Source organism: Sphaeramia orbicularis, unplaced genomic scaffold (assembly GCF_902148855.1).
Source record: "Sphaeramia orbicularis unplaced genomic scaffold, fSphaOr1.1, whole genome shotgun sequence".
NCBI classification, from domain to species: domain Eukaryota; kingdom Metazoa; phylum Chordata; class Actinopteri; order Kurtiformes; family Apogonidae; genus Sphaeramia; species Sphaeramia orbicularis.
The window spans coordinates 327,068-341,483 of NW_021941577.1; the positions used below are offsets into that span (position 1 = coordinate 327,068).

The 14,416-nt window shown below is 35.1% G+C and overlaps 1 protein-coding gene across 1 annotated transcript in view; it reads left to right on the forward strand.

Moving 5' to 3' along the window:
* Positions 1 to 11,349, forward strand: part of LOC115416235 (caM kinase-like vesicle-associated protein) — a 113,865-nt gene extending 102,516 nt beyond the window's left edge. The window contains exons 8-11 of the mRNA XM_030129982.1: positions 4,681 to 4,817; positions 5,007 to 5,085; positions 6,323 to 6,410; positions 9,886 to 11,349. Coding sequence (XP_029985842.1) covers positions 4,681 to 4,817; positions 5,007 to 5,085; positions 6,323 to 6,410; positions 9,886 to 10,230 — 649 coding nt within the window. The 3' untranslated portion in view covers positions 10,231 to 11,349. The remainder of the gene's footprint in view (positions 1 to 4,680; positions 4,818 to 5,006; positions 5,086 to 6,322; positions 6,411 to 9,885) is intronic.
* The last annotated feature ends 3,067 nt before the right edge of the window (positions 11,350 to 14,416 follow it).

Sequence of the window (14,416 nt, forward strand, 5' to 3'; positions counted from 1 at the left end):
AGATGGTGTACAAAAGAAGTACATGGGAGTGGAAATTTTGGACATTCCGGGAAATAATTTACATATTCTGGGAAAAAGTTACATATTAATATATGATAAAGTAATACTGGGAATTAGTTAGATATTTATATGTTTTGACCAATCCTGACAGACACCAAAAAGACCTTACCCAATTGAAGACAAGCGAAAAGGAGGGTTTCAGACGTAACTAGATTAATGTTCAAAATTTGATAAAAATGGGCATGGTTTGTAGCTAAACCTGCTTGGATTTTTCGTGTTCGTTGATTGGAAGCTCCAAAGACGAGTTCAGGATGCACTTGGTCTCAGTTTAAGAATTTAGTCTGATCACATGTGAAATATAAAAGCCAGCGCTGGTCTCTCTGGACAAGAGCTCCCGCAGGAACTCGAGTCAAGAGCCCCGAATTTTGGGTGTGGTTTGACAGTTCTCTTCTTGGGTGACTCCACCCCAAACAATGGGTAGGACTTCGCAACATCATCTGACTCCGTCTTCTGATTGGACCTCACCTTTTGACGTGACTTGCCAACCGTTAGTCCACGTCTTGTTGCTGGAATGTACTATGTAAAGTGTCCTGACTCTTGTTTCAGACGTGTATCTATTGGAATGCGAGGTCCGAGCTTCTGTAGACACAACATCTTCTTCAGTGAGCAGAACTGACCCTGAAACTTATCAGTACTGGTGTCCATGAGTTGACTAGGAGACAAACTTCACCAGTAGAGAAATATGTGACATTTAGACATTTAGAGCAATTTAGTGCAAGACTGTAATTATTCTAGAATTATTCTTCAAACCCAGCCTACTTTTTACAATATAAAAGTGGTCTCCCAGAGCGAAAAGTCAGTTGCTTCTGGAGATGTCAACACAGTGTTTATTTTTTTGTAAGAATAAACACTTCATGCGGCTCGAATTCTGCTTGATCTCCCACTTTTGCCTTGACTCTGTGTGTACTTATTCAACAGAGCTTCACAACCTAGACAGAGCTATAAAGATATAAGTTTCTGAAATACAGAGCGGAAGAATTCCAAAAGAGACCCAAGATATCTACCACCCTTGGCCCTGAAGATTTTACACGACATTTAACACTGAGCTCATTTACATGCACAACAATAATCCTATCATTATCTGATTTCTGGAGTTATCAGATTATTCAAGTGATCATGTAAATGGGGTAATCTGAGGTTTTATCCGATAACAGCAGTAATCTGATTATAAGAAATCAGATTAACACACCCAGATTTCTCCCCAATACTCCAACATCTTCATGCATGTATACAGGTTAATCTGATTTTATTATTTTACATCTGTGCATCTGTTAAAAAAAAAAAAAAAATCTATATAAACGGAAGTTAAGCAGCGAAACACTGAGCCAAAAGAAAAAGGTAAACAAACATAGCAGTGAAAAGTCAGCAAAGACTCACTTCTAGAGAGAAGAGGAAACAAATTTCATGCTTTCATACAGTGGTTTTTTTTTGTTTTGTTTTTCCTTTTTTTTTTTTTTTTTTTTTTTATCAGCTTGAACCATGAACAAAAATAGTAAATACTCAATAATTATCATGTTTTTTAACCTTTTAAATGCTATGTTTGAAATGTAAACAAACCACGTTTTTGACAGAATATTAAAAAAAAAACAAAAACAAAAAAAAAACGCATTAAATGTTAAAATGGGTTAATTTTTTTTTTTTTTTTTTACTCTTTTAATTTTAATGTAGTAATTCACAAGTTTTTTTTTTTTCTAACTTTTTTTTTCTTTTGTTTTTACATTTTTGCATTTTATCAACTTCAGTCATACACAACAATTTCAAATACTCAAAAAGTGTCTTTTTTTTTTTTTTTTTTTTTAACATTTTAAATGCCATGTCTGGAATGTAAACATACCATATTTTTGATGGAAAAAACACAAACTTTTTTTTTTCTTCTTCAATATACTATATGAAAACTGTATTACTGTTGTTTTTTTTCCCAGTCAGGCATATGTCAATGATTAACACCAACACTGGTTAATATGCTTCTTTTGTGCTAGGTCAAATGTTCAATGTGTCAGTGTGCATTTTTTACTCACTTGGGAGAAGGGAGTTAGTGTAGGAATTTTCCATTGTTTACCATTGGTGCGCTGGTTTTAGTGTTTGGATCTGTGCATAATATGCTCACCTGGATACCAGAAGGTTAAATAGAAAATTATCATATGTATAAATCTTGTCATAATTCAACTGGGATAAAAATATATTTATGCATATTTCTTTCTTGCATTGACTGCCAGACATGTTTGTATTCAAGCGAAGCAAGAAAATTTGCAAATAAAAACTAATACAAGTGGTTCCAGGCACAACAAATCCCGCCCCTTGAATGTATTGTATCTTATTTTATCATCGATCCAGCTGATGCCATCATGTCTATGCATGTGCTAATGTCAGTATATCAATTGCGTCTATGTATGTGCCAAGTTTGAAGTAAATTGAAACAAAATTGATGTTTTTATAGACATTTGGAATTTCGCCCATTATAAGTAAATGGGAGCAGAAACAATAATTTAAAAATTCATAAAAAATGTGAAAATGTACCTACTTTTCCCAAAATGTAACTACATTTAATCTGTGTCACTGTCAATCTATAAACCCAATTTGGTATGAATTCAACCCATAGTTTTGCTGCTACAGACATCTGAAAATTCACCCATTGTAAGTAAATGGGGAAAAAAAAGATTTTAAAAATTCCTGAAAAATGTTAATTTTGACCTTTTCACAAAATGTAATCAGGTCTATTCTGGATCACTGGCAATCTATAAACCCAATTTGGTATGAAGTCAACTAATAGTTTTGCTCCAAGAGTGTTAAACAAACAAAGAAACAAACAAACCGAACCAAAAACAATACCCCTTGCCACCCCCTCCCTTTGAATTCTGACTAAATACAAATTATGATTAATAATATGACCTTTTATAACATGACGTGAAAAGTGTGCATAATATGCTCACCTGGATACTGGAAGGTTAAATAGAAAATTATCATATGTATAAATGTCATCGTAATTCAATTGGGATTTAAAGAAAAAAATCATAGTTGTCTCTTTCCATTGTCTACCAGACACTTTTGTTCTGAAGTGAATCCAGAAAATTTGCAAATAAAACCTAATATAAGAGTAAAATGTGAATGCCATCCTCAGTCAATATGAAGCATCTCAGGTACAATATTTGAGGCTGGTGTAATTTTTCTGTTTATCACATTCAATTTCCGATGTAATTTCAATTCTTCATTCTTTATTTTCTGTTGAAACCTGAAATTGGACTCCTCTGACTCCCCTTTCATACCCTTCATCTCCTGCTGTTTCCTCTACTTACTGTTTTCATCTCTTGTCAGTAATTTGTGCCTGTTAATTCATTAGCAGCAGCCAAAAAATTCACAGTTTTGTTTTGTTAACATATCAAATTATAAGAACAGTACAGTATTAAATAATGACAATGAGGCCTGTTTGTTTATGGATGATGTATTAATAAATCTGCAGTAATTATTGTAGAAAATGGTTGAATTGTTGAGTCTGTTTGTATGACTGTACTGACGTGATCATATTGTTGTGTATAATTCAGTTACTGCATTATGTATTAGTTGTGGTTGAATGCTAAAATAAGGAAAAATTTATTGTTTGATTCTTGTATTAAGTTAGTGATAAAGGTGTGAAGGCACTTCAGGGGTTGGATTAAATAAGTTTATACTTCTTCCTACTCCTTTTCGACCATGCAAAATTCAGACTTGCATGTACTTGAAGATAGATTCTGTTCATTTAAAGTTTTTTTTTTTTTGTCTTAACTTGCTTCATTTTGTTTTAATTTATTTATTTGCATGTTCGAAATAAATAAATAAAATGAATAAAATAAAATAAAGAAAAACAGGCTTTTTATAGTGTTTATAGCACAGATGTCAAACATGTGGCCTGGGGGCCAAATCTGGCCCGCCAAAGGGTCCAATCCAGCCCATAGGATGAATTAGTGAAATGCAAAAATTACACTGAAGATATTAACAATCAATGGTGTAGAAATCATTTTAATTCAGGTTCCACATACAGACCAATTAGATCTCAACTGGGTCAGATCAGTAAAATAGTATCATAATAACCTATAAATAATGAAAACTGCAGATTTTATCTTTGTTTTAGTGAAAAAAAGTAAAATTACATGAAAATGTTTACATTAACAAACTATCCTTTTGCAAAAAATGTGAATAACCTGAACAAATATGAACAATGTGAAAGGTCTTAAAAGAAGTAAATGCAATTTTACCAATATTATACCTGGTACTATATGTTTTGTGTATTTGTAATCGTAATGTAAAATGATAAACTGATAAACAAGCAGAATATTGTTAAAATTGTACGTTTTTCTTAAGACATTTGAAGTTAATCATGTTATTCAGATTTTTACGGAAACATTATCATGATATAATTTTACTTTTTTCACTGTTACTATTTTACTGGTCTGGCCCACTATAGATCATACTGGGGTGAATGTGGAACTGAACTAAAATGAGTTTGACAGCCCTGGTCTACAGTCATAAAATTGGAAAGACATCTCTGACACACTTTTATTAAATTCTAATTTGCGGTATTTCTGCTTTTATCTGAGGCTTGTTTTACATGAAGGTGGATTTCAGCTTCTTTCTTTTCCTCTTCAGACTGTCAGGAAACCCGCCCTTCTACGATGAAACTGATGATGATGATTATGAAAACCATGACAAGAACCTTTTCCGAAAGATCCTGGCAGGCGATTATGAGTTCGACTCACCGTACTGGGATGACATATCTGATTCAGGTACTTTTAGGGCCAAGTTAAACCTGTGAAGGAACACAATGACAGCTCTGTGTGTAAACATTTCACATTCTACTGAGTGATTTTTTCTGCGCTCTTACCTCTGCTGCGTTCAAACACACATCATATTTATGTTCCCATCCATCAGGAGAATAAACTCCTTTTTTTCCGGATTTTTTTTTTCTCTGACAGCTAAGAGTCTGGTTGCTCGTCTGATGGAGGTGGATCAAGACCAGAGACTGACAGCCCAGGAAGCGATAAACCACGAGTGGTAGGAAACCCGGCTTTGTTCCGATCAGAGCGCTGCCGTCAAACTGGATGAATGTGATCAGAACCCGTGCATAAGCGCTGACCTCCTGCCTGTTTTAATGCGTCCTGTGTGATTTTACAGGACACTTCAGACGTGGGTTCTTTAACAGGCTCATGTTCTAGTCATTGATCTGAGTTTCTGTTGGAAGCGTTTGATGCTTACATTTTTTTTTTAACTTATATATAAACCTGGAGGTGAACTTTTTATTTTTTTTTTTGTTGGAGGAGAAATGTTTTCTTCACAAGAAGTATAAGAATAAACTCTGCAGCCTCCTGATATAAGACGGTAATGATGTAAGAAAAGAAAACTTTTGACATATTCAACTTTTCTTCCATTCAGACACTTACTTAATCGTATGCTGTGTAGAAGCCAATAATGTAATGACAACCGATAACGTAATAACCAGCCAATAAGTTATAACGTTATTGGCCAAAAGTTATTCGGTTATCAGTTCAGGATTTTTATTACGTCATTGGCCAGATATTATGTTATTCGCCTATTACATTACATCTCAAAAGGGCCGAACCAGTAAAATAACAGTAAAAAAAAAGTAAAACTGCATTATGAAAATGTTTACATCTACGAAGTTTCCGTAAAAATGTTAGTAACATGGACAACCTGAAATGTCTTTAGAAAAATAAGCACAATTTTAACAATATTCTGCCTCAGTTTGTCATTTCCACATGTACATTACAATTACAAATACACAAAACATTTAGTAATGTGTAGAATGTTGTCAAAATGACATTTACTTCTCTTCAGACATTGTAGTTTGTTCATATTTGTTCAGGTTACTCACATTTTGTGTAAAAGGATAAACATTTTCATGTAATTTTACTTTTTTTACATTATAAAAGAGAAAATGTGCAGTTTTCATTATTTATAGAATTAAAACATTTCAGAACATTTCAAACATTTCAATTACAGAATTAAAACTATTTTGACTCCATTGATTTACAATATCTACAGCGTAATTTTTGCATTTCACAAATTCATCCTGAACAAAGCTATTAAAATGGCAAAATGGAAAGGGGGGGGGGGGGGGAATCAGAATCACTGTTGAAGGTTAAACAGTTTTTCCAAAAGTTTCCCAGTCAAAAAAAAAAATTAACAAATTGAGTACCAGTGTCTTCCACAGCTGTGGAATCTAAAGATAGACAGATCTATGAAGTTGTGTTTTTCTCATTTTCCACCACAGGATCTCCGGCGGAGCAGCTTCAGATAAGAACATCAAGGAAAATGTGTGCGCACAAATAGAGAAGAACTTCGCCAGAGCCAAATGGAAGGTACTCCTTTTTCTTCTCTTTTCCAGGAAGCCCTTCCTCATACAGTTTCACAGGAGTTGTGTCGTCTTGTCAAACACAGACTTGGCTTTCAGTTTGTGTTGTGGCTGTCGTTGGATTGAAGGTGGATTGAGGGTTGATTGTGTAGAAGAAGTGGATGGATCGACCATGACGTGACCCATTGGTTTTTGAACTTGTAAGGTGCACGCTCAGTATGTAATGTTAAAGTAACAAAACACCCTTATCTTCAAGGAACTTTTCAAGGAGGAGTAGATAAATGAGTGTAACGATTCTTTAACTTTCACTTCAACAGTTGGTATTTATTTAACACCACATTAAATTCAACATAAACCCTCTTTTTTCCTAGTTTTGAATGTCCTCTTTGTTATCAAATCAAAGTTGTCAAAAAATGTATAAAATAAAAAATGATCTCAGAGCTCTGTGTCGAAAATCCAAAAGAAAATAAAAAGAAAACCCCAATGTTCATCTACCCGAGTAGTATGTTTTTACTTTCAAAGTGTGATGAAATATCTGCTTCTCTGTATTTGAAATGCAGACCCAGGGGTGAGATAGTTGTGTTTCTGACCAGATGATGCTCTTCAGCTCTCCTCACCGTGGTTTCCACACCTGCTTCCAATTGTGCTTCTTTAATGGACCATCTTGAATCAAGACATTAAAAAAAAAAAACAACCTGCGTAGCAGGGCAACATTTGATTATTCTCTAAAAAAATAAACTACTCGCACTGGAAATAATATTACTCAACAATCCACATTCACAAATGTACAGTTGATAACAATTTACCTACAATCAACCATCCTATTTGCTGCACATGTGAATTTTAATGCTATATCACACTGTAACAACATTAACATAACTTCCAAGGCGCATTGGTTCAATAAACTGAAGTTCACCTCCGATTGTTTTTTGTTTTAGCTTTTGTAGTAAATACCTTATCATTCAAAATACTTTATCATACAAATAACAGAATTAACAGCAAATCAGAAATTAATATATCCTCACAAAAAGAATCGCTACATATCCAACCTATTAAACACACAAAAAACCATGTTGGCTAGTTTTGCAAATGGCGAACAATAAGTAAAACACTCACCGGAGAAAAAAAAAAAAACCTTTCTTTTTAAAATCCTGGGCTGAACTCCCACCCGTGCGTTGCTTACTGCTTGGAGAAGGATTTTATAACAAAAACTTCTTTAACTGTCTCTCAATATTTAGTCTTATGTTATCTTCATGTGTACCTCTTAGTTTTGTTCTTAGCTTGCTAATCTTCTGTTTCTGTTTCCTTTTCTTCCTTTACCAGTAAAACCCAGTGATTTGAAGGCTTGACTCTTTCTAGTACATATAGTGTAGCCCAAGAGGAAAGGACCTTGGCTCAAAAATGAAACTAACGCAGTAGTTAATGTTGTAAAACTGCTGACGGGTGCTGGGATTGGCTCCAATTGGCTTCAAAAAGCTGTGGACGTTCAATGAACTTCTTACTAAAACACTAAGTCATTCATTTTTTCCCAGGACTCGTTCCAATTTCATCTCTTTTTTTCAGACTCTACTGCATGATCTGGTCCATCTTTACATTGTACCTCTGTTAATCTGATCTAATAGTGAATAGAACACTGATGTTTCTCATGTTGGGCTTTAATCAACAGGTTTGTGTGATAGTTCACTCACCTGATCAGACAGACTTTTATAGTTTTAGTTTAATTAATAAAACACTTATTTTCCGTTGTAGTTGTGGTGAATATGTTCCATTAAAACACATTAAAATGACATTGTTACACAATCCTTGATGAAGCCACTAACCTTGCGTTTAGCATTAGCTCACCTCTGACCTCTCAGGCTCCTGTAGCTCCGCCACTGTCATCCAAATAAGGTCACTTCTGGCTCAGAAACATCAACGTAGCAACGGCCAAATCACAAACTACTGGCTTCTAAATGGCATTTCAGAAACCAATGGGTGACGTCACGGTTCCTCTGTAACTTTACTCTGTTTGTTGTGTAATGTTACTGTTCGGCCACTGGAGAGTGCTGGACGTCATTGGCACAAAGGCTTGAAACGTCCCACAGAGCAATTATTAGTACTTTAACAATTACCCAGAAAAAGATGATTCACCAGAACACATTACAGAACCTGAATAAAATAAACGACTACATTGTATTTTTAATGAGAAGTTCAGTGTAAGTCTGCAGGAGGTGGGTCTGTAGCGCCGCATTATGTAATAATGGTACAATATGTAATAATGTCATAATTTTTCACCTCATTATGTAATAACGTGCAGCATTTTGAAATAAAATTCTTGAACACATTTTGTAATAAATTTTGCCACATTTTGTAATAACTTATTGCATGTTGTGTCTTCCAAATTCCAGTGCACCAGTAAGTTTCTTGTCAGTAATAATTAATGCAGCTTTTGTCATTTTCCATTGTAATGAATACAGTAGAGCTGCAACCGATTAATCGACTCAAAGTGATCCAAAAAAATCATTCAACCACAATTCTCCTGAATCAAAGCTTTGTTTCCTTCATTTCTCTGCTGTTAAACATTGGTTCCACTGTTGTGTTTAACAGGGATGCTTATTGTGATGCACAAAGAAGCTTCAATTCAGGAAAACTGCAATAGAATATTTCCCTTCAATCAATTCGAGTTAATTAATCGAATTGTGAATTTTTGCATTTGCTTCAAGCACCTAATCGATTAATCGGTTGCAGCTCTAGAATACAGTTACATTTGATTTAGGTTTGACAAATGAAACATCCTACTAGTGTTTTAAATGGATTCTAATTATGGTGGAATGCTTAATGTTGTACTACTAGAATGATGTTTTTTTTCAGTCAAGGCATCAATTTTGATGGTTTATTACATAATGCACCAAAATATTACATTTCTTTAAAAAAAAGTGCTATACTCGCATTTTGTAACAACTGTTGCAATATTTAATAAATTATTACAAAATGTGGCAAAATTTAGTACAAAATGCAGGAGGAAGTTTCGTTCAATAAACTAGGAAAAAAATATTTCTTCTTAAAATAATAAATAAAAAGCCTTTTTTTCAGAATTTTCAGGAAACGTAAAACAAAACCAGAAATTGAGTATTTATTTTATCAAAAAGTACTTTTTTTTTTTTTTTTGGAAGGGTGACCATATACTGGTAAATATTTTTGAGTCTGACTAACTGTGACTTATCAGTTATTCGTAATACAATTTAAATCAGTGAGTTACATAAAAATCCACAGGTAAAACAACATGAAAATTAGCTGTAAGGGCCTAAACTGTTTTATATCAGACTGTTAATATTTTTTTCTACCATAGTTTGACATTTAACATGGGGGTTTGTGGGGATTGACCCTGTTTGGGACCTGCCTCTAGTGGCCATTGAAGGAACTGCAGGTTGTCATATTTCCAAAACCTCCTGAGGCTGAGTGATGGAGATTGTTCTGATGAGACATTCTGACTCCGCCCACAGAAAGCCGTACGAGTCACCACCATCATGAAGCGACTCAGAGCCCCCGAACACAGCGAATCGAGGGCAGCCACCCCCGCCGCTGCCCCAGCAGACCCCTCTGCTCCCCAGGCCGCCGCCGACCCCTCCGCACCTGCAGCGGTGCCCGAGGGAGCCCCCGCTGCCATCACAGAGCCACCCGCCGGAGCCGAGATAAGCCAAGCGGCGCTGGAGGCTGAAGCTGGAGCCGGAGCCGGAGCCGAGGTGGAGCCTCAGCAGCCCAACCCGGCACCGCAGGAGGCCGAGCCCACATCACGCTGCAACGGAGAAGCTTCTGCTGCTCTCCACGCTGGGGATGAGCAGGGCTAGACCATGCCCTCCCACTGCAGACCCCGCCCACTGCTTCCTGCACACTGTACATTAGCTGCTAGCATGGTGACACTGACTCTGCTTCTCTCTCACTTGCAGCATTAGCATCATCTCATGGAGGCCGTGTGCTCCGTGGCGTTGGCTTTCTCTTTTCATGTATTGTGTCTTTTTTCACTGACCTTATAGTGTTCGACGTCAGATTAGATAAACCATGAGTATCTCCACATTTTAGATCGACCGTGGAGGTGTGGCTTACAGCTAAAACCTCTCTGACGGTTGTTCTTCTTTTTTAGCGATAAGAGAAAATAGGAAGAGCCAACTGAGCTAAACGGCTTTGATTCCCTTTTAACGAGCTGAACCTCTATCAGTCTCACAATCGCATTATTTCGTTTTCGAATAAATAGAATAGTTTTGCTGCTGACATGTTTGCTCCCGGAAATTTTGACCTCGTACCAGAACAGTCACCAAGGATCAGTCCTGATTCATAGGAGATACACTGATTATTATTATTATTATTATTATTATTATTATTATTATTATTATTATTATTATCTGTTATTGTCTACACTAAACAGTTATTGTGTATCAAACAATACTGAGACTTTTGTACCCAGTGCTATATTTAAAGTAGGCAGCTTTACACATGAGCACACACTCCAACACTTTGTTCCTTTGCTAACTTCCTGCTCAGGAAAGAACCTCATAGCTGTAAGTGTAAAGACTCTGTACATAGAGACCTTTGTAGAAGTAGCCGAAACAGCATGCATTCTCACTTTTTGCTGTTCATTTTACCCGTACGGCCACTTGCTGGATAAAGATGCACTTACTGCCAACTCCGTCTTATCGCAGGCCAAGGCCGAGGCTCTTTTTAAAGGCCACATCTACGTTCCGCTGTCTACCGCTACCGTCCTCTTAGAACCCCCGCTGCACCGTCAGATAAACTGACAGGAACAGTCGTCATCATTCATGGCAGTTCTATGCATCACAATTAATTTGTAGCTTTTCATTTCAAAACGTCAACAGTATAGTCGCAACATTTTTATCCATCATGTGACTCTTCTTTTTCTTTTTGTTCTTTTTGCTCGATCACAGTTCACTTAGATCATGGGTGTCAAACATATAACCACAACTCATCCGTAAAAGGGTCCAGTGTGGCCCGTGGGATGAATTTGTGAAATTATATTTAAGATATTAATTATTCTAGTTCAGGTTCCACAGTCAGCCCAATTCAATCTCAACTGGGTCAGTCAGTGAAATTCTATTGTAATAACGTATAAATAATGACAATTCCAAAGTCTTCTCTTTGTTCCAGTGTAAAAACAAAAGGAAAATGACATGAAAACATTCACATTTACAAACGATCCTTAAACAAAAAATATGATTAACCTCAACAAATCTGAGCAACATGACATATCTTGAAAGAAATAAGTGCAATTTGACCAATATTCTGCCTGTTACTAAATGTTTTGTGTGTTTGTGGATCCACTGTGATCTGTAAGCTGTAATGCACATGTGGAAATGAGAAGCTGAGGTGGAATAACTTAAAAAATTACACTATTCTTCTTAACCCTGTAAAAACTGTAAAAACCTGAACCATTAAATCATTGACAGAAAATTCCTGTTCTTTGAAACTGGAGCCTTTATTGGTCCTTCTGAACAACCAAAAATTTTCATTTCATATTTGATACATCGGGTCTCAATGCTCAAATATTATTATTGAGCAAACAGAACCATAATATTACACAAACATGTCTGACAAACTCATAATTCCTTTTCAAAATTGGCAGAGTTCTCTCTCCTTCCTCATTAATCCTATAACGCCGAACGTATCATATTTGATCCATGAGTTTTGAAGCCCTCTACAGGATTAGTGTGGTATTTTTTTTCTTGGAAAAACCTGATGTATACAATTAGATACATGCAATACACAGATAATCCACCAGTGGGAGGAGTTCATTCACCAGAGGCCTTTAGTGACACTACAAGACTGACAATAATGAGGAAGGAGGAAGAACTGGGACCATTTAGAAAAGGAATTAACTATTTGTTAGACATGTTTGTGTTATATTATGTTTTTGTTTGTTCAAGAGTAATAATATTTGAGCATTGAGACCTGATGGATCAACTATGATACAAAATTGAAACTAATACATGGAAATTGATATTTGAAGAAAACATTTTTGGTTGTTCAGAAGGACCAATAAAGGCTCCAGTTTCAATGAACTGGAATTTTCTTTCAATGTTTTAATGGTTCAGGCTTTACAGGGTTAATGACAGTCTTGTAGTGTCACTGGAAAGGCCTCTGGTGAATGAATTCTTCCCCCCTGGTGGATTATCTTTGTATTACATGTATCTAATTGTATGCATAAGGTTTTTCAAGAAAAAAAATAAATAAAAAAATCACACTGATCATGTAGAGGGTTACAAAACTCATGTATCAAATCGGATACGTTTGGCATTATAGGGTTAACAAATTTTAATTTTTTCATGTTTGTTTTTCATGTTTGTTTTTTCATGTTATTCACACTTTTTCAAAGTAAGGTTTGTAGATGTAAATATTTTAATGATGTAATTTAACTTTTTTCATTCTAAAACATAGAAGAGCTTGAAGTTGACATTTTTTGTAGGTTATTCTGTTATTATTTGACTGGTCCGTCCCACTTCACTGCAAAAATCACTTGTTCCATTGGCAGATTTTTGTTTGCTAGAATTAAGCAAAAAAAAAAAAAAAAAAAATCTTGAATTAAGCAAAAAAAAAAATAAATCTGACAATGGAACAAGTGAAAATTATCTTGGTAAGAACAGCATCTGATCTTAATACAGTATTAATATATGAAATATAAATAATATCATGAAAAAAAGCCACAACTAAATTAAAATAACCTTGCTTAGTAAAGATGAGATGTAAGGGGGAAAAAATCATCTGCACTCCAAAAATCCAAATCTTACCAAGTGTATTTTTCTCATTTCTAGTCCAAATATCTCATCACACTCAAAATAAGGTATAATCACCTAAAGAGGAACTTTTCAGTGAGATGTAAGAACTGATTTTTAGACAATAGGTCTGGAAAATCTGATTTCAACGAATCTCACCAAGATCATTTTCACTTGTTCTATTGGTACTTTTTTTTTTTTCTTTTGCTTAATTCAAGATTTTTTTGCATGAAAATTATCTTGGTAAGATTTCTTGAACCAAGAGTTTACAGATTTATTGTCTAAAAATAAGTTTGTATGTCTCACTGAAATGTTACTCTTTAGGTGATTCTGGCTGATTTTAAGTGTGATGAGGTATTTGGACTAGAAATGAGAAAAATATTTGTTATAAATGTTGCTTAAAATTTGTTGAAATATCTGCAGTAGTTCAAGATGAAGATTCTGGGAACAAGTCAAATAATCTTAACAAGATCAAGTCTCAAAAAGTGGTTCCAGGCACAACAAACCCCGCCCCTCACACATATTGTAGCTTATTTTGGCATCGATCCAGCTGATGTCATCATGTATGCTGATGTCATCGTATCAATTTCCTCTATATATGTCATCATATCAATTTCCTCTATATATGTGCCAAGTTTGAAGTAAATTGAAACAAAATTGATGTTTTTATAGACGTGAAATTTCACCCATTATAAGTAAATGGGAGAAGTAAAAGAGTTAAAAAAAATTCATCAAAAATTTTAACTTTGACCTACTTTTCCCAAAATGTAACCACATCTATTCTTGGTCATAATCTATAAACCCAATTTGGTATGAATCCAACTGATAATTTTGCTGCTGCAGACATTTTCAAGAAATCTTAGCAAGATAATTTTCTCACAAAAAAATCTTGAATTAAGCAGAAAAACTCTGCCAAAGGAACAAGTGAAAATTATCTTGGTGAGATTTGTTGAAATCAGGTTTTCCAGATCTATTGTCAATAAATCAGTTCTTATATCTCACTGAAAATTTACTCTTTAGGTGATTGTGTCTTATTGTAAGTGTGATGAGATATTTGGACTAGAAATGAGAAAAATACACTTGGTAACATTTAGATTTGTGCAGTGTTCAGATCAGATTGTGTTGAATGTGAATCCTGGACTAGAATGAGTTTGACCCCCCTGACTTAGGTTTTTACTTGGTTTGATCCTTTGTGTTCGTGACTATAACGCTACATGCAGTATAACAAAAACGTGCAACTTTTAAGGGAAGA